Source organism: Thunnus albacares, chromosome 15, assembly GCF_914725855.1.
Source record: "Thunnus albacares chromosome 15, fThuAlb1.1, whole genome shotgun sequence".
NCBI lineage: Eukaryota > Metazoa > Chordata > Actinopteri > Scombriformes > Scombridae > Thunnus > Thunnus albacares.
The window spans coordinates 14,874,560-14,895,282 of record NC_058120.1 but is presented as its reverse complement, the minus strand read 5'-3'; the positions used below and the strand labels follow the sequence as shown (position 1 = coordinate 14,895,282).

General features: G+C 39.7%; 2 protein-coding genes across 3 annotated transcripts; one reads left to right on the top strand and one right to left on the bottom strand.

Annotated features, from left to right (window-relative positions):
* The first annotated feature begins 122 nt into the window (after positions 1 to 122).
* iah1 (isoamyl acetate hydrolyzing esterase 1 (putative)) lies at positions 123 to 3,171 on the top strand. 2 transcript variants are annotated; one of them, XM_044374111.1, is made up of 6 exons: positions 123 to 257; positions 376 to 428; positions 581 to 732; positions 1,690 to 1,851; positions 1,945 to 2,066; positions 2,817 to 3,171. In XM_044374111.1, the coding sequence occupies exons 1-6, from the start codon at positions 195 to 197 to the stop codon at positions 2,991 to 2,993; spliced, it is 729 nt and encodes a 242-aa protein (XP_044230046.1). In that variant the 5' UTR covers positions 123 to 194; the 3' UTR covers positions 2,994 to 3,171. The 2 variants fall into 2 exon arrangements, with proteins under 2 accessions (XP_044230046.1, XP_044230045.1); XM_044374110.1 differs by having other exon boundaries at positions 1,690 to 2,066.
* Positions 3,134 to 20,095, bottom strand: adam17a (ADAM metallopeptidase domain 17a). Its single transcript, XM_044374106.1, has 19 exons — positions 19,865 to 20,095; positions 19,413 to 19,545; positions 18,937 to 19,070; positions 17,249 to 17,337; positions 15,472 to 15,661; positions 13,131 to 13,261; positions 12,845 to 12,931; positions 11,474 to 11,599; positions 10,669 to 10,813; positions 9,946 to 10,037; positions 9,270 to 9,422; positions 8,436 to 8,635; positions 8,156 to 8,259; positions 7,839 to 7,973; positions 7,630 to 7,760; positions 7,345 to 7,423; positions 7,141 to 7,229; positions 6,902 to 6,961; positions 3,134 to 5,081 (listed from the first exon to the last, which is right to left on the bottom strand). The coding sequence occupies exons 1-19, from the start codon at positions 19,968 to 19,970 to the stop codon at positions 4,668 to 4,670; spliced, it is 2,598 nt and encodes an 865-aa protein (XP_044230041.1). The 5' UTR covers positions 19,971 to 20,095; the 3' UTR covers positions 3,134 to 4,667.
* Positions 20,096 to 20,723: the final 628 nt, after the last annotated feature.

The following is a 20,723-nucleotide window of genomic DNA, read 5'->3' as shown; positions in this document are numbered from 1 at the left end:
TTTCTAGACTTTTTAGGCATAAGCATTTAGGAATTAACACTCACTACCCAGGGACAAAAATGTCTTACATGGTGTTATCTCTCATGGAAAAGTCATAATGTCAAGACTTTTATTGTGAAGTTTGGTGAAACACTTCCCCCCACAACCGGAAGTACAGTCCACTGCGACTGCAACTAGTTTTCTGCAACATAATCATGTCCAAGTACAAAACAGTTATTTGGCCTAAAGTGATTTTATTTGGCGACTCAATCACACAGGTAAGATCATGCATGGAGATCTACTGCAATATTGTGCATTTTGTTCGCTGCTATCTTATCGTTAATTCGCATTATCTGTTATTTTGCGAGCTAATGGTATTAATGGTGTTTCTTTCAGTTTTCATTTCAAGCCAATGGGTGGGGCTCAGAAATTGCCAACAGACTAGCAAGGTCAGTTCCCATCTAATGTCTCTTGACTTAAGTCGTATTTTTTAATATAATTCCTTTAAGTGCTTCAGTTTTATACATTCACATGGCTGTGATTTTGTATCTTGCATGCAACTTTGACCAATATCTTAACCCGGCATTTAATTTCCCCTCAGAAAGTGTGACGTTGTGAACAGAGGACTCTCTGGCTACAACTCCAGATGGGCCAAAATTGTTCTTCCTCGTCTCATCAACAGTCAGAGCTCAGCAGACAACAACATTGCAGCTGTCACTGTCTTCTTTGGCGCCAACGACTGTGCCCTGGAAGGTACAATTACTCTGACCGGAAGTACACCCACTGTATTGATAAAGCATTCTGCTGCAAACACTGGGTGCATCCCAAATCTCTTAAATTGCATCAACGTTTCCCTCACTTGCGTCTTTTCCTTGCGTCTTAGTCCCTCCCACCGTGGATGCAAGGAGAGACGCAAGGAAATCAAGCGAGGAGCTGATCACACCTGGATCAGCTGTCAGTCGGCTTTAACAGCTGTAGAAACCATTTCTACTCGCAGAATGCGTTTATACTATTTATTGATCATTTCCACCTGTATTTTTTGATAACCCTGATAGTGAATTCATCATTCAATAACCCAGAATATGATCAGGGTGTCTCCTGAACACTGGAAAATATGTATTTGGCTAAATGTTTCAGGGCAAATGGAAATGATGTAACTCATATCAAACTCGACACTCAGGAATTTTCAGCCTCACATGTGACTGAATGGAAAGGACGATAAATGATGTAATATATAAATGTGTTTAACTGTTATTATGGATAAAGTTAAAGTCAGGAAGAGTCTGTCTGTCAGCAAGAAACAGTTTAATGGAGGAAATAACATCATGAAAAAAATCTTTCTAATAAATGAAGAAAGTTGTTTATGGTTCTTTTGTTGATCAGACCGACAATTAACAGATTTTTAACTATATGATGAATATATAAATAAACATAAAACTTGGGAATGATACACTTAAATTTAATCTGTAATCTGTCTCCACTTCGGTATGAAACTGCAGTGATGTATCAGATCAGTCTGATCAGCTGCAGCGTCCAATCAATAAGTGATATCCAATAAGGGGGCATGTCGGACTGTCGTACACAGTGATTAAAACCAGTAAAAACGCTGAATAAAGCAGTTTCACGTTAAAAAGTTGCTCAAAGAATTTGTTATTCCTTCCTAATATACCTTTCTGATTTTGCCTCCTTCCATCTGTTCCTGTCGTGCAGATAAGAACCCTCAGCAACACATCTCTCTGCAGGAGTACTCAGAGAACCTGAAGGAGATCTCCAAGCTCCTGGCTTCAGCTGGAGTGTCAGCTGACAAAGTTATTTTCATCACCCCTCCTCCTATTCACGAGCCAGCCTGGGAGAAGGAGTGTATCCTGAAAGGTAACACTCTCTCGTTCTTGTATCGTCGCATAGAACTATTTTTTACAATCCGGGCCTGCAAAGATCATGAATACCTCTTTATATGTCTTCCAGGAGGTACTCTCAATCGCCTCAACTCTGTAGCAGGACAGTATGCCCAGGCATGTGTCCAGGCAGCTGGTCAGTGTGGTACAGACGTCCTAGACCTCTGGACCCTCATGCAGAGAGACGGACAGGTGGGCAGCACTTGTAACATGAAGTCCTCATACAGAAAACATTGCGGACATTGCGATATTTTACAGAACTGTCATTTCTTAATTATTTCCACAAAGTTTCAGCTGAACATGAAAGAAATGTGAATTTTGTCTACAGGCAAACATAAATATTTACTTGAATTTTTTCTTTTCAGGAAATTTCCATTTCCTCTATAATTAGTACCAAATTACACAGTTCCTTTCAGGAAAGCTCCTTGAAAACTTTGAACTCATGAATGAAACAGGCAGTTCATCCAAATTCTATGTTTCTGAATCAGCTGATAAAATTATTGAATACTGAATGATGATGATTTATTTTACAGCTCCTTTAATTTTACACTAATTTGCAGGTATGGGTTAGATTTAGACATTTTGCAAAAAGGGTGGTGCAAATTATAAGAAAAACAGGGGGGGTTCAACTGGTTTATAGTTGGATTCATATGCATCTCAACATATGAAGAGAGAAAAAAACATTATTTTCAGCATGTAGTTTAAACAATATATAAGCATATTATGTTGTTTTGTTTTTTAAACTTAATGTCTATAATTTCAGTTACTTTATTTTATAGATCTCTAACTTTCCTACCAATTTCCAGGACATTTTTTCAACAATTCCCTAAAAGTAGCAGCTTTGTAACGGTTCATTCTCAATCTTTAATATATGATACTTAAAGGAGTACAAGTGTGAGTATTTTATCTTTTAAAAATCCTGTGTTGTTCTCTGCTCCACAGGATTACACACTTTACCTTTCTGATGGGCTGCATCTCTCAGAGAAGGGCAACCAGTTTGTGACCGAGCACCTGTGGGCGCTGCTGGAGAGGCGAGTAGTTGACCTGCCTCTCATCCTGCCCTACTGGGGAGACGTGGACAGAAAGAGCCCAGAGAGCAGCCTGCTCTGTGACCAGTGAACAGGAGGACGTTGGATTTGTATGGAAAACATTTTTCCTTTAAGATCCAACAGAGCTGGACATTCAGTGGAGATGAAATATCTCCAGCATTTCTGTGTTGCCTGGTAAACTGACAGTATGTACACCGGACTGCATTTATGTCAAGATTTGAAATGCACAATAAAGATCTTTATTTTGAGAGGAGTGTAAGTAATGCAAGCATGTGACTTAAAAAAAAAAAATTATACGCATAAAAACATTATGAATATACACATCATTCATCTGATACGACACGTGAAATCTGTCTGTGTAACAATTCACATCCAGTCAGCATTCCATGTTAGATACAGTTTACTTTTTTCTTGACCTCCACTTAATACATTTTTAAAAGTAATTTAACATGTGACACAGCAGGCAACAGTGGTGAAACAGCATAAGTAAGTGAAAGAGGTGCATGGACTCAAATTGGCACGAGGACCGAAAACCAAGCGGCAGGATGTTGGAAAAATAACATCTGAGCACTTCAGGTATCTAAAATTAAACTCAGGATGTCCAGATCCATGTGCATGTACTTGGATTTTCCCCCGTCTGTCTGAACAGAAGGAACGGTTCCTGCACAATAAGAAAAAGGCACCAAAGTGTTTCATACAGGGATCAACCACACAGAAAGAGTACATGATTAATCATTAAAGCATCACACTACAGGAGACTTACTTTCTTAAAATTTAAACTACGGGTCATATAAAATAAGTGTAATACTGTAGAGTCTACTGCCCAATCCTTGCACAGAATCAAAATGTTGCATTATAAGTTAAATGTACAAACTACTGATGACACAGCACATTAAGTACATTTATAAAACATAATTCACATCTCCAGTAATGCGAACAATACTTCCAAGTGCAGTTTTTTTGATTCAGGATACAACAATTATCTTTTAAGTTCAGCATCCGTGAGTCACACTGAAATATTTTCTTTTAACAGAAAATAACCGCAGCTACATTAATATTAACATCTTTCACTTTTAAAACGGAGCAAACCTGAGGTCACATTGCTTCACAGACAGTACTTTGTGCACGAGTGTTTTAGGGGGGGAAAGGCAAGATTTAGGCTTTTAACTTAATGCTTAGATTACTTAAGAAACACAACCTTTGTTCACTTTTTTTTGACACAGCATGCTTGCAAAAGCTGATAGAGGCATAAATCGTTTTTTTTTTTATCTGTATATAGAGAAACCACAGTAGAAACAACAAAAAGATCATTTAAATATGATGTGTTTGGGTCACTGGTCCGCGATAAACCTAGCACAAAGGGCTGCAACTTAGATTCACTTCCACAGGTTTCATCTCGCCAAGAAACACCTACCAAACTGAAAAAAGGCACAGCATCGTTTCAGCACCGATACATGAAAACATGAAATCACATTTCAATTTAACTGTAGTCAGGAATTCAAGAAATTGTATAGTGGCTCAAAGTTACAGCTGACTGAATACTATCCACATCTAGCATTGGCTGAAATGTTAAACACTAAAATCTGACCTATGAAACATGTATGCTGTTACCTTTCACCAGTTGCTGTCTGTGATTTGTGGCAAGAAAAATGCATATGATGCTGCACGCATTTGCATGTTCTCTAAAACACATATCAGGTTCCATGTTGGAACTTTTCGACAAAAAAGTGCTGCTTGTTGAATCTCAGCACTCGGTCTCTTTAGTGTCAATGCACTCCTGCCTCTTGAGGCGCCGTCTGTCCCTGGCTGGCAGGTTCTGTTCGGTCAGATCCTCGTAGGAGGATTTCGTAGCCGACGAGTAGGCTCCTGCGGTTGTGAAATCTTCCGACAGGCCCTCCTCTCCCAGGTGAGAGTCGCTGCTGGTGTCCTCCTGGATGGTTGCCATCCGTAACCCCCCTGCGCTGTCCGGGGTGAGGTCGTAGCTCGGACCGGGGGCCTGGGTACTGCTGCCCGCGGGAGGGGCCCCGGCCTGGCTCAGCTGCTGAGGCTGCGGGGGCAGGGAGGAGAGCACGGTCCGGCCGGCGGAGGAGGAGTGAGGCTGAGGAGGCTTGACGATGCGCATGGACGCTGACTCGAGGTTGCCCAGCATGTCTTGACTCTGAAGAACAAGAACAATGTGAGACAGCAGGAAAAAAAAAAAAAAAAAAAAAAAAATCAAAGCTGTCGGAGTGACTGAGGTGGGATTCATTCCATGTTTTACTCCATTCTGTGAATTTCCCCTGAACTTAACATGACGTACAGTAGTTTTATTATCATAATCTTCATCTTATTTCCATGATTGTTAAAGGGAAATTCATTAATAATTATGTGCCATCTCCATCCCCATTACCACCCCCAATATCCCCTTTAAAAGTGGGAATGAGTAAAATATGAGACCCTCCTTATGGTGGACATTTTGTGTCATCAAACTGAGGAGTAACTAATATTAAGAATGGCTGAAGTCCATTTAGGGGCACCAGAGCCCTGATAGTGTGCCTGTCAGCTCACATGCAGGGCTGACAGGCTCACCAACATGACATTAAGCCATCATTAATTGTATTAGTTACTCCAGTGTTTTTCCTGCTGTTACAAGTCAAAATGTCTACAGTGAGGAAGGTCTACAGAGGAATGTACCCTCAGTCTCAACGTGTTCCCAATCAAACCTAAAAAAAAAGAAAAAAAAAAAGGACTCGACAGCAAACAGCCATTAAAAAAGAAAACAAAAGGGTAAAAAAACACCTAGATGACATTACCCTCTTCTTGTTGTGGCTTTAAACAGCGACAGATGCAAACTTAAAATGTTGACACACACTGCGTCGGATTCCACAAAAGACAATAAGGTGAAACCTGTTCAGTCCTCTCTCTGTTTGAATACTCCGAAAATGCAATCTTGCTTTCTTGAGGTAATTTCTGATCTGATACGACTCTGCATGGATGACATGTGTGCAGAGGAACATGCTTGACAGTTATTCAGTCACATTAGCCTCAGTTTAAGCCTCTCTCGCTTCATCTCTCGGATGAAAGACGCAAGTGAGAGCTGGAAAATGTGCAACTAGATCAGTGATTACATCAAGGAGTAAACGACTGCAGGAGTATCCCAAACGTCGGGCCACTGACCATGCATCATCATCATGGATTCAATGGCAACGCATCGCAACACCAAGCCATGGCACACGCACTCACCTATGGCGGGAGCTCTACTACAAACTTCCACCATCTGCTGCAGTTCCAATGAGGATGGAAAGAGGCCAAGGCAAAGAGTGATGGACAGGTCATTTCGGAGATTGAGCCCAGCAGTGACAGTGAGGCCTGACCGCTAGCTCACACTGCTTCAAGTTACAGCTTTTTATGATTCTAAATCCATGCATGTCCTGTCCCAATATATATATAAGACCAGGTGTGTCTTGGAAATAATGTCAGGTTTAAGAGTATGAATGTTTTGCAGTAGCACGAACTGCATGTCAAAGAGACAATAAATATAATGTCTGACAAGAAAATCATCTACTAACAAATCACAAAGGAAGGCATTTGTGATTGCAAAAATATATATATTTTTAAAAAAACTTTTGAAGGATAAATAAGCCAGACATATGGGTAATTCTTAAGTTTAAACATTATTTTACAACATTTTTAACTTTGCTGCCAAATATAGCAGAGAGAAGTTTGGTGTAAATACATATTTTCATTGTTGGTAATCTCTTTTTTCTCTTTTTGGATAAATGGTGACAGACCATGCCTGAAGAGAGAGAATCATTTCAGAAAAAAAGAAAAGAAATACCTCACCTTGAACAATAAACCTTTATGCTCCCCTCTCCTTATTAAAAGATGGCAGTGTGTTTCAAAAAGCATTGTGGGAGTGTATTAGTTTGGTTAGTGTGGCAGCAATGCTGATGCACAAGATCATATACGAGCACAGCATTTGGGAGATGACAAACTTACATTCGGAGGGTAGTAGAAGGACTTTGTGTTCTCCTCATACTGCTGGTCAAGTCGTTTGTCCTGCAAAGAGGAACGCAAAAGAGCAGCATCATCAGCACTAACCGAAGTAAAAGTTTTAAAACCATTACTGTAGCTGGTGAAGAGATTTATCTTCAACCACAAAGCTACAGAATCCAAAAAGAGCAGTTCATGGCACCCTGAAGTCAACTAGTGTAAACCGATGTCCAGCAGTTTCTTACCACACAGTGAACCAGGATGCTGAGAGGAATCCAGAAGATGAGTGAAAACACCACGACAGAGCCCACTATGTTATCAGCCAGGAACTTCCCTGATGGAGAGGTGGGGTTAAGATAGACATGAACAATAAATACAAAATCGTAAGACTCATTTTCCAAATAATCATATGCCTGTTGTGGGAAAGTAGCCTGCTGTAAACCACTTACCAAATGTGTTGATGTCCAGTTTGTCAATAAAATCCCACAACCGCTCGATCACGTCCTGTACCTGCTTCATGCACTTCCCCTGTGATGATAAACGGAACATTACACTCTCCAAACAAATAAAGCAAATCTACAAATCTGTTGCAGTGTTTGTTACATTTTCTATATACGTGTTGGACTGTTTGGATCTTAAGGAAAAAAGAAAAAAAACTAAACATGATATAAAAATGACAGGATCAGCAGGAATCCTCTCTATGGAGCAGACTGTTAACAGGTCGGGTCACTCACATCCCCGTCACAGAAGCCCACAGTGCAGGGTTTTCCTTTGCGAAGGAAAAGGAAACTCTCGTTGGTCTGTATGAAGGGAGTGCAGCTGCCATCTTTTCTCCTACAGCACACTTTACAGGAATTCTCTGTTTCTGCAAACAGAGGAGACGATTAACTCAAAGAGCATTTAACACTTTTCCATCAAGCTTCTCTCAGTTTGGGCTCTTTACCGTTGCAGGCACAGGACCGAAGGTTCTGCATGGCCTCACAGAAAGGGTTGCACTCTCCGTTGCGACACCGACCGTTGTCGACACACACAGTATCGTCCTTAGCGTTTCCAGGAGGTGGACATTGACTACTGTTGCCTATGATGTGAAAGAAAGGTTGAGAGATCTAGTTGAATCACTTTGTGTGGTATATTTTCACCAAATTACAAAACCTATAACCCTTTTTCACAGTATTTTTAACTGATCATTTTTAAATTGTTACCAGCCTTTCAGACAGTGATTGCTGCAATTCTTGTGTTCAAACAGCAGAGGGCGCTCACCTGTGCAGGAGGATATGCCTTTACAGGTAGCATTGATGGCTTCCTGGCACCTTGTTCCTGCCTGCTCAAACATGCAGTTCCTACAGCACGGGCTGTTTCTGTCGCTGTGGAGAAAACAAACATTTTCAAGCTAGTAACAAAGATTTTCAGACATTTTAAGTTCAATAAATTAATAAATGTTTTATGAATTAACAGTTTCAATATGGGATGGACTTATTTGTGCATATTTGAAACTGAATCAACTGTAAAACTGTGATATTGTGTCATTTGGAGTTCATACCTGCACTGTGCACCAAATTTAAACTTGCAGTCAGAGGTGCAGCACGGGTCGTCGTTGAGGTGGAGTAGCCCTGGGTCGCACTCCTCCCCATTCTCCACTCTGGAGTTCCCACATACTTTACTGTTCCTCTCCTTGAAGCACACAGGAGCCTTGAAACGTAACGTCTTTCCTATGGAGATCTTGCTGCAGTTGGAGAAACGCTTTGGGGTGGGGGGAAGAGAAGTAGACAGGGTTTAAATTTAACTAGGAGTGGATGTTTTTTGCTCAGATGTGAGAGGTGATAATGGTGAAGGACTGCCATGAAGCTAAAATACTAGAAAAATAACTGATATAAATCTGATGCAAACATTTCTCAACGGTCATTTACTCAATTCCTAACTGCAATGAGTGCATCTTTTTTGTCAAAACTGATCGTGCATTTACAGGTTTCATGGCCTTTGTATGCAGATTGATGTGATTCAAGATTCGATTTTAAGCCCTGCAGATATTTCCAAGTGCAGAAAAAGTCACAACAGATAAACAGCACCACTTTTCACCTCAAACTGCAAGAAAAGTCATATGCACATTAGCTGTTAAGGCCAATGGTGGAGGAGGCACATTTACTGTATGTCATGATATTTCACAGGAACAACTGTGAGTCACACTTATCCAACACTGTGGTGGGGTTCACACTTTATATCACACTTTTCATCATTAACTCACTGTATCTTATAAACTGACAGCATAGTTTGTTGTATACTGACACATTAACACTAACTAGATAGTAATGCTTCTGTGGTATCCCGTGTTGTGGTTGAATACCATGTTTTACTTGTTCACTGGTAGGGTGTGTACCTTGTTGTTGACATGGTCTCCGCTCACAGCAATAGGGTACATGACAAACTTCCCCCCCTGGTCATCACTGGGAGCACAGTAAGGGATGTTGTCAGGATCGTGCTCTGCTCCAAAGTTATGGCCCAGCTCATGAGTGGTCACCAAATCTGCCTCCTGATGGGACCCAAACACACCAGATTCATTCATGATGAACGTAGTTTACTAATGTGTCTACGAATCAATTAAGAACAAATCACACATTTCTATCAGCAGCAAATGCAAGACTGACACCAAGTCTAAACTCATAAGATGCTGGTGTTATAGAAGTGTTGCTTATTTAACTCATGAGTGATTAAGTACAGCACATTCTCCTAGTAATAATGCTAATTACACCAAATCTCAGCCCCCAAATCCCAAAAATTAATCCACGCTCACATGTGTGTTTTGAAACCTGGCTGTAAACTGTTTCAATGTGCAAGAAACTTTAGGTGTCAAAATGCAACAAGATTTTTTTTTTTTTTTTTAAATGTTATTATGTTTTTTATGTTATTACTCATAACACCCACACTAAAGGTGTGTCTGTTCTACTCAGACTTGGCAAGATAACATGTTGCATAAGATCCTGGCTGAAACTGAGTGTACTCAGTAATTAGTTATATATCAAAGATGATGACTGAAAAAACAAAGTAAAACAGACCTTTGTTAGGATGGTTTTGCCATAGTTATTGGTGCTGGTCAAGCCTGTGTTGAGGTAACTGGGCTTCTTGACAGAGTGAGATGGGTAGTATGCTACAAAATAACACAACCAAAGAAAGACATTAGTATCTAGTATATTTTCCCTCTTTTCCATGACCAGACCAGTATTCATTACAATCTGTCCTACTGGTAAACAGATCTACTAGCAGCCTTACATAATACTTTCCCTTTACATGACTGGAACAGATAAGAGATTTTTACTGGTGCTGCAACATAGATGGTCTTCAAGACATGATACACAAGCTGCACAACAGAGCAAAGTGTAATAACATTGTAAAATATTTCACATACAGATGTCCATTCTATCAACCATATACTGGTATTGCAGATGTTTCAAGATGTAGATGTATATATTGTCACAGTCACAGATTGTCTTTTATTTTTTGATTTCCAAACGTCAAGAAGGCAGGTCTTAACTAATATGAGCCTGTCAGATGCCAGAGAGAGAGAGTGTAGAGGAAGAGGAGAGGAGAGTGGCGTGTTGCTGATAGGGTAACTTTTGTTAGTAGCTCGGATAGCTATAAGACTTAGTGGTAATTACATCCCCTAGACCTCAACAAATCATTTTATCAGTACTGCCTGTGCTGTGACAATATACTGTATATAGCATTTACTGCTGAGCTTATTCTAAGAAAGCCATTTCACTGAAGGGCGGTGTCCTTACGTCTGGGGCACAGGCCGCCCAGGGCCTGAGCTTTAGAAGGGGCCACGTAGGCGAGTCCCAATGTGCCCTCGTCAAAATCCTGGTAGGTGAACAGGTGGGCCAGACACACAGTGGAGGCGTTGTCTGCAATGTCTGAGCTGAATTGCTGAGGGACACAGGAGACCATTATCTATCAGCAATTATATGTGTCAACATTACAAAAACTGATAAAAATAAAGATATTAATATTTAGAAACACTATTATTGGCGTGCCCCAGGCCACTGGTGAAGACACATGCCACATAACTGTAATGTCCATGGTTCAAATCAATCAGTGGATCCTTGCATGTCATTCTCTGTCTTTCTCTCCCATCCTGTCATCTCTCCACTGTCACTATCCAATAAAAGGCCAAAAATGGCCCAAAAATATATTTTAGAAAAAAGCTATTATTTGTAATACAATCACTCCTCCATTACATGTGTGGGATCTGGATCTAAACCAGGCTTATTAACTCTGACATCATGAGGACAAACTGCAGTGTTATGGCAAAATGTTTTATACTGACTGAGCCAAAGCTACTGCCTGCAACTATCATCACTCAAACTACAAATAAGATTGTGCAGAGCATTTTACACATTTTAAGCAAGTGTCATTAGAGAATCCATTGAGATTTTTTTTTTTTTTTAAATATTCAGTCCCAAGGTTTTAACTGAAAAAAAGACTCCACTCCACACCATGTACTTTATGCTTACAGTATAGTTTGTTTCTCACAGTGAACTTTGTCTACCTAGAAATATTTTTTTTCTCTTCGTCTCGCTTTCCTACCTCCAGAAGTTTCTTCACGTCCCAGACCTCCTTTCCACTTATGGGACTGTTCTTCATGTTATAGTGGACCCAACCGGTGCCAGCATGGCCAGGCGGAGGCTCTGTCGGCTCCTTGTTGATGATAATCTGAGAATGGTAACCAAAGACACCATTTATGAACAATTCATCATGTGTAATTATACAATTTTAATTATAGCCATGTCACAAATCTTGATGTACTGCTCATAATGAATGTTTCATGGAATATTTCATATCATTTGCTACATCTGTTGCAGTTGAAAATAGTCCAGATTTTAAAGATACATACAGAACATTAGAGTCCCATACATTCATTTATTTGTGGTGGCCCGCCACAATAAAACTTTGCCTGCCACAGATAGATTCTCTATTTTTGGAGCTGTGCACCCTGTTCTCACGCTGTCTCTCTCTGATATACTCCTAGACAGACGCGGACACACCTGCACCGACTCACTCTCCCCCTGCTGCACACAAATAGCCTCCCCTGAGCTTTTACCCTGTGATCACATCACGTCATCTACACTTGAGAGGCGTGGTCAGGCTGTCTCCACTTAAACACGCAAACACTTAAAAGATAGATTGTGTGTCTACATCACTTTGTAAAGTGCTGACCATAGACTGTAAAACAAGGGACATGGTGCATTTAGGTGTACCTCATAAACTCAGAAATCTATACTCAAATGGCCATGAAGATTGTTCAAAACGAGAAAGTTTCCTTTTTTTCTTTTACTGTGGCATTTTTAATAATTAGCTGCTAAAATCATAAAAACAATATCCCATTCATTCACAAATTCTATAAGTGTCACTGTTGTCAGAAGTTGCCCAGCAGCTGACCAACTAGTAGCAATAGCTTTAAAGCAGATAGCATTTTTCGGGAGGACCATGTGACTTTCTATATGGCACTCAAGGGGTTGCGTTAAAAGCCTAAAATTTTCCTTAAAGTTATTGAGGTTAAAAGTGGCACATTACAAGTTATTTTTTTATTATATTTATGGTGAAGAAGATTAGAACATAACCATAGGAGTGGCTAAATGACTGCATATCTTTTCAATGACAAAGCCCGGGCCTCATAGTATGACAAACAGTGTCTCCATTCATTACCAAAGCCTGTGGAACAAATTAAATTACCCCATAAGGCACACACAAAAGCTTTCAGTTCCTCTTAAAAATGTATTTCTCAAACCCACTGAGGGTTATTTAGTGTTATTTTCAGCTTCACTTCCGGCTGTCACACAGCCATCAAGCTGCTGGGAGTGGTGATGTTTGATGCTGAAGTGCCACAAATTGTTTCCAGAGTCATAGTTGAACTAAAGTTCAACAAAGTACAACAAACACACAGTCAGCCACACACACCTGATGGATCTGGACCCCGTAGCCCTTGAATTCATCATCCCAGGTTGTATTTCTATAAATGTCATCGACTCGATCAATCAGCTCAATCTGAAATGAGAAAAGAAAAAAATCATATAGCAATGATTAACAAACAAAATTATATAGACAATACTACAAATAATTATTTTGACTTTCTCTGATTTCGTCAATTTAATTATCCTCTAGTTCTGTGGATGCATGTTAAACATGGTGATTCCTTTTCTGCACTACTGAATTAGGTTTTGTACATAAGATGATAAAGTCAGACCAGGTAGTTGAGAGTGACGCTCTCTTGTCCACGGCCCATGTGTTTGAAGAAGCGGTAATCTGCAACCAACAACAGGGGGCAGGTGTTCTTCTTGTGGTCGTGGGCCTGTCTCTTCTCTCTGTGGTGGTACTCTGCAAAGTAAGAGGAAGCAGGAGCAGTTTTAATGACACACACACAAGAAAAATGTTCACAGGCTGACAAACAGAGGGGGAAAAGCATTGCCGTATTCAAACATATAAGTCAAGGGTAAGCTTACATGGAAGATAGATACATAAAGACATCAAAAAGTTACACAATGAGGCCATGCTCCAGTATCCCGTTGTTAATTGCCCTCATTTTCACATTTAGCAACCCGTCTTCTTTTTTTGTTTGCCTATGAACTGATTAAGCTCTGCCTCTATTCTTCAAGCCAGAATGAAACCACGGTTTACCTTTATAGTAGAGGCTTGAGTGCATAATAATGAGCATGGATGAGGTCTGCTGTATTTGACAGCTAGACGAGGTAGCCTCAGTAAATTAAAGCTGATTTCACATATAGACATAGGGCTATATTGTGAGGCTCAATTATCCACCTATGGCAGAGCTTTTCATGATAAACTCAAAGGTCTACTGTACAAAATGATTCTGTGATTTATCCATTGCTACAAAACATGACCTCACAGATTAGATGATGCTCATGCAAGACTTACCGTCTGTGGTACTGTTTGTAATGTTTTGCTCAGGGCTGCAGCTAATTGCTAGCTGCAGCCCTGAGCAAAACATTACAATTTTCATAAGTAAGAAATCTGTTGATTATTCTTTCATAAATCAGTCATTTAGTCTATAAAATCTTTATCAAAATTTCCCAGAGCCCTTTAAATTGCTTGTTTTGGTCGACCAACAGTCCAAACTCCCCAAAATATTCAGTGTATCGTTAATACTCAAAAACTCTACTTTAATTCAGTTACAGAACATAGTGATACACAAATAATAACCTGATCAAGTGGATCAGGTATTGGCCATGATGTGACCGACCCATATTAAATACAGTTTCTTTATCAGTGTCATTATAAGATTTAGTGTTTCCGCTATCAGTTACATTCATTCCATTACCATTCATCACTGTGGGCTGCTGACTCAGTTTTTAGTGCTACAGCAAAACCCTGAACTCATGTTACCTTACATAAAAAATGAAACCAAGTGTTCCACACAGTGATACAGATTTTTAATTTGGGAACTGGTATCAGATCGTACTCGGTATCTGCAGATAACATGAGTGGAGGTGTAGGAAAACAGGGGAGAGAAAGTTGGATTTGTGCATCCCTAACAGAAAAGCATAGAGTCTGTGAAGCCTCCATGTCTTCTACACGACTTGCCTCCATAAGTGATAAAATTCAGAATTCAATTAAATAAAACTGAACAGAGGTGACAAGAAAATATTTTAGGGATTTCCTTAGAGAACTAGGTAAGAATGCTGCACCATAATAGTGTGTTGCAGCCTCATTATTCCAATAAATTAAACTGTTAAATGCATATATTCAGATATTATTCCTGTATTTTACCATACAATATACAACATATGTAAGTATTAATTCCTACAAAACATGTATACCCAGGAACTCTGGAGAGATGCCTCATACATCTTCAACTCTGAACAGTCAGTAGTTGCAGAATAAACAGAAAAGGACAACTGGAGGACACCTCTTTTGAGCATTACATCATACACTTGGCTGTAACACTGCTAAGGAGTGTGGGTGTGCGCTGCTCTGGCTTCCACAACAAGCAGTGGGAGACCAGTGACGACTACGATTCTTCTCATTGGGCAGCAGAGCCTCCATGAATTTTAATGCCTCCTCCATAAGAACCTTCACCTCAACTCATATCCCCAGTGAGTGCTTTCAACTGGGAGCCAGTGAGAGGTGTTTTAGATATCGCCTCTGGAACATTATCACCGTCATATGCTTTACATTTACACAGCAGCACAAAAGAATAAAAAGGCATTCGGTTTTTACATAATAATCTCCTGTCAGTAGTGTGTATGTGCACAAAATAGGCTAGGTTAAGGCTTTTATTAAAATGATTGTTACAGAATCTAACGCCCACCTCCTTTGTCTCACTACTAGAGCCTCCTCCTTCCTTCTCTCCACCTTAAACATTTGTTATACTCCTACTCTTTTTTATCTCTTCTTAACATCCAACAAAAGCACAGAGCCTAGGCTCTTAAGCTCGTATTAGTGATCTCAAACCCCTTATATACTCCATCTTCCTCCTACATATTTCCACAACAGACGCACAAATATAAACACGCACACATATGCAGGACTCTCCACACCCAGAGAGGAAACCAGACAGCTGATCTCACCCTTCATCTCGTCCACCTCCTCCTGCCCGTCCCAATCCCTCCTGGCCGACTGTGGCAGCAGGTCCTTGGTCTCTGCATGGATGTAACCGCACACTTTTGGAGAGACGATGCGACTCAGATTCTTGATGTCTTCAGAGCGATAAACCAGCAACCTGTTATCACTGGGGGAATCTGTAAACCTCCACAAGGGCTGGATGGCCAGAGAAAGAGAGACGGCATTAGAGAGCAAAACAGAGGACTCGGAGAAGAGATGTTGAGAAAAAAAAAAAAGACAAGAGCGACAAAAACAGAGGAAATACGGATATAAAGATATAGGTGAGGAATGATAACAGGAAAAAGACACATGGCGATGGTAATGGACTGATAGAACAATTTTGCTGATGCAAAATACGCTCATTATGAGATAAACTGGGCTACAGGGCATTTATTATGTAACTGTCTCCTTCTCTAGTATCTTTTAAATCAGCTACTAGTGGAATCTACTGGACTGGTAAATCAGGCAACGTTCAACCTTTGATGGACGTTTAATTATCAGAGACTGCAAGCTGAAAAGATTACAGCAATAAAACTTAAAAAATCAGTACATCCAAAATGACAGAGTAAAGATAAGTATAAGCAATATGGCACTCAACTGAGTGAAATACAGAGGTGCCTGAGTAGTCATTTTTTATAATGCTGGGAAGCAATACCAAGACATAGTACACTGAAAACACAGTGAAAAACTTCCCATCACTGTTTCAATAAATGCTTTAGGGAGCATTCAGCCTGCGTTTTGCCTTTTTGAAAGTGCACCCAGTGGAATATTTGAATGTGCATGCAATACTTTGCTTTGATGATTCTGAGAACCATCACAGGGTTCAACAATGTGGCCTCTCTGCTGTCAAACTTCAGTCAAATGCCTTCGATAAAATGGCCGAGGGTTAAGTGTCTTACAAAAAAGATGGTAAAGGGTCAATTCCCCCTCTATTTGGATTCCAAATAGAAACAATGGGTCTCTTGCAAGAACCACTCGTGCGAACAGATTCGTTCTTAAGAGGCGCATTCGAGTGATCTAAGAAAATTTGTGGCATCCATCCATTTTCTCGTACTTAGAATTTTCTCTGAAGGTCCGAACAAAATTTACAACTGGTCCAGACTTGTTGTACAATTCATGAATAGATAGTTTATGTCTTTCTTCACAAGAGAAACACTTGTTTGACTTAATCTGAATGAATTTGGAGTTTAAATATGGTATCAAAATCATCATCATGGCTGTCAATTTACTGAGTTTTTTTTTTTTTAGATTTTAGGATTTTTAATGCCATATTCTGGTGTAGCAACTTCTACATTTCAGCAGCTGTTGGAAACAGCAGCCTCAGGGTCTCGGTCCAGTATCATCTTCTATTGCAGCTGACAGTGTAACATCACCTACTTTTTGTCTGTTGATTTCTCACAGCATGACTTAAAGCTCTGTTGTGTGAAATTCTTCTTTTTAGTCTTTGGTGACATTTTGGTGAATGAAACATGCCACAAACAAGACGGAACATGTAGCCTTATATGGCAGTTTTAGGGGCAGTGATTATACTAAAAGGTCAAATCCCACGAACGGGCACCCACTCATGAATGGGTGACATTCAACGGGTTGAAACAAGCAATTTATGACAAGTTCGGGCAGTTAAGAGAGTTTGTTGAAGCTGACTTGCATCACTCATACAACAAACCACAGAAAAAGAGTTTTAGGATAAGTGTACAAACATGTTTCTGCATGAGGCCCAATGACATTAAAGGCACTCCTTACCTCTACATTGTATTCTGCTTCATTGGTTAGAATGTGAGCAGAAAACTCATCTCCGTCCATGTGTGCCTGCACATGTGAATTCTCTTCTCCTGTAAACACAAAATAAATAAAAGTTATACTTTTAATAAATTTGAACTAAATCCAGTGATCTATTAAGTAAACATACATCAGCATACTATTATCATCAGCCAGTATCATCTTAATTAAGCCATATTTGAAGGGTGCTATTTGTGAAAAAAAATCAGAGGGGGGGTTGTTTTTTATTCATGGAAATAAATCAGAACCACAGTGGGCCTATATAGACTATGGAGCCTATTAGGCTATTTCTTGCAGCTGTAACAGTAACATTTATAAAAACAGTTACAGAACTTGACCACTGCATTTGCATAATATTTAATCCATTTTTTAAGATTTAATTCATCAAGTAGTGCAATATTTTCACTGTCAGCAATGTGATGTCAAGTTCATGCCTTGTCCTTTACTCATGCAGACACATAGAAGATGTGCTCATATGTGGCATCATGGCTCAGGAGGTAGAGCAAGTCGTCCACCAATCAGAGGGTTGGTGGTTCAATCCCCGGCTCCTCCAGTCCATATGTCAAAATGTCCTTGGGCAAGATACTGAACCCCAAATTGCTCCAGATGGCATGCCATTGGTGTTTGAGTGTGTGTTGAATGGGTGAGCATAGAAACATTGTGAGGCGCTTTGGATAGGAAGCGCTGTATCGCTCCTGATGAGCAGGTTGGCACCTTGCATGTCAGCCTCTGCCATTAGTGTATGAATGTGTGTGTAAATGTTGGCATGTATTGTAAAGCACTTTGAGTGGTCAATAGGATTAGAAAGGCGCTATATAAATGCAGTCCATTTACCATATGAAAAAACAGAAGTATATGCTAATTTAAAATGCCAGAATTAAACCCCAACGTACTGTTCTTTCTGTACTGCAGATAGCACCACTCTGCCAGACGTGCCAATACACTCAATGTCATTCTTGCAAGTCACTGTAATTCAGCTCTATGCGCAGCAACAACTTCAATATTGAATAGAAAATAATCACAACTTGCAACAGCACAACCTGCTGTCATCATGAAATAAATGTGCTACAGTATGCCTACTTGTCAGACTAAGGAAACAGTCTGATAGGAAGGAGGCAACCCCTAGTCCATTTACTTGTCATCACATAGCCTTGACACGATGTCATCTCTATTGTCATGCAAGCACTGACAGTGACAGTCCATTTCTGATTTTATTGTTGTTTGCACTATAAACTGTTCTCGCATTGCAGCACTTTACTTAGACTTTTTTTTAAATAGCCTATTTTATTTTAGATATTTTATATCATCTATGGGTGAAGCAGCATAAATCACTATGAAGGGGATAAACTTTTGTCACCACCAGGATTTAACTAATTCAGCAGAGGCAGGAAAATATAGACCAGAGATGGGGAAATCCCTACCATCCCCCTGGCAAATCGCACCCTGCATATCGGCATCAGTCTAACATTATTATTGTTGTTGATCAGTCAAAAGTGGCATTTATGTGACCATGATTTCTCAGATTGAGGTCTTAAAGATTTTTCAGACAGGCACGTATGTAGAGCTCAGCCTATTTTGCACATTCAAACTACGACTCATGGAAAATACGGCTTCAGGGAAAACATTAAAAAAGACCTTCATCATCCACTCACCAACAACGTGTCCAGTGAAATAGTTCTGGAGCTGAACATCGAAGTTTTCCTCTTTCCCGTGTTTATCAACAAACACAGCTTGGAATTTCTCGGTGAAAAGGTCTGTGTTGGTGGTCAAGTAAAGCTTGAAATTTCTGAAGTCAAGAAAAGAAGATAAAACCATAATATCTACATTAATCCAAACATGATTACTTTTTGTTTCTATTGATAGGGTTTCCTTGCTGAGTTGCAGTGGATATAGAGCAAGGAGGGATTTCCTACTAGAAATAATGTCATTTTTGTCATATTATCAAAATTGACATCCACAAATGAAACAAGGATTGTGGATTGTGATCCAGACATATTACTTTGGAGTTGCACTAAGAAGGGATCTCTGAATTACTAGTATGAAGCGGTGGACCAATAACTTTTTTTTAACTTTTCACTTTGAAGTGGGCGTAACGTTATATCAATGAGACATGAGGGTGCTGCTGTACCTGTGCAGGGCTCTGAAGCTCACCAGTCGCTCCAGGTGAGACTGGGTGTGAACGTCTCTCTTCCTTACAGAGTGCAGCTGGAGGCCTGACACCGGAAGTACCTCAAAATCTGACAGGATAGAGCTCAGACCATCTGAAAGACATGAACCGACGGCTGTGGTCATTCACGACGGAGTGGAAACCGCTTTACTTCATTTCAAACAGCGGAGTATGGCGGTTAAATCATGTTACGACAATCTGATGATATGCTCCTTATTAGCAGCTAGCCTTGACTTAATGTCTTTACCACTTTAATAACACTTCAGACAAAAATTAGTGTTCATATGTATATATATAATAAAACATTACATAAGTATAAAACATAAAGTTACAGTGATCGTCGTTAACGCTCATTCTTCCAAAAAACGTTAGATTAACCGTTAAAGCTACCGTTAGCTTGCTAAGTTACTTACCGAACTCCGGGTTTTCTTCGCGGCTCTCCTCCGTTGTAGTTCTCGACTTAATTGCCCCGTTGACCCAACAAGGAGCCAGAAAGGCAATTAAGAGTATGTTTCTCATTTTCAGGCAGCTCAGTCCGCTACAGTTGTGCTGTCATTGTCAAAGGTTTCTCAGTTTGTGGTGTGGACAGTTAGCTGAGCAACCCGGAAGAGCACAGAATGGAAAACATCCGCTTTTTTTGAATCAACTTTATTGAGTGAACATGAGGTACATTCCTGGGAACATAAATAATATATGATAATAAAGAAAAAGGAAGAATAATCAATAACAATAAAAATAATGAATAAAATAATACATAAAATAATTAAAACAACAGAATAGAGTTAAAGACATTAAAAACAATACACCCAATAGTTTTCACAGCCTTCTTGTTAGTGCAATACGCTATTTAATGTTCTGTAAGTACTGCTCACATTCTTTATGAAAAACAAGAGTTTTTTTGGAAAAATTATGAAACTTAGCTAACATAATTATAAGATTATACTTGTATATAAGATACAAGTTTCTGTTGTAACTTAAAACCCCAAACAGTACATGTTTATACAATGAAGCAAAATCAGCCATAAATGTAACATTAATAAGTTTAGAGACCTCTTGCCAGAGTCTGTTTGTATGGTAACAATGCCAAAATAAACAAGGCACAGCTTCAGGATGTTAACATCCCCTTTTAGCATACTTGGAAAAAGTGAGTGAGGGACTGATGCAACACACCCACTGGGAGTTTATAACAGTGGTGGAAGAAGTATGTGTACAATCCATTATTGTGGTTATTTTTTTAATAACTTATGATTTAAAACACATATAACTGCTTTA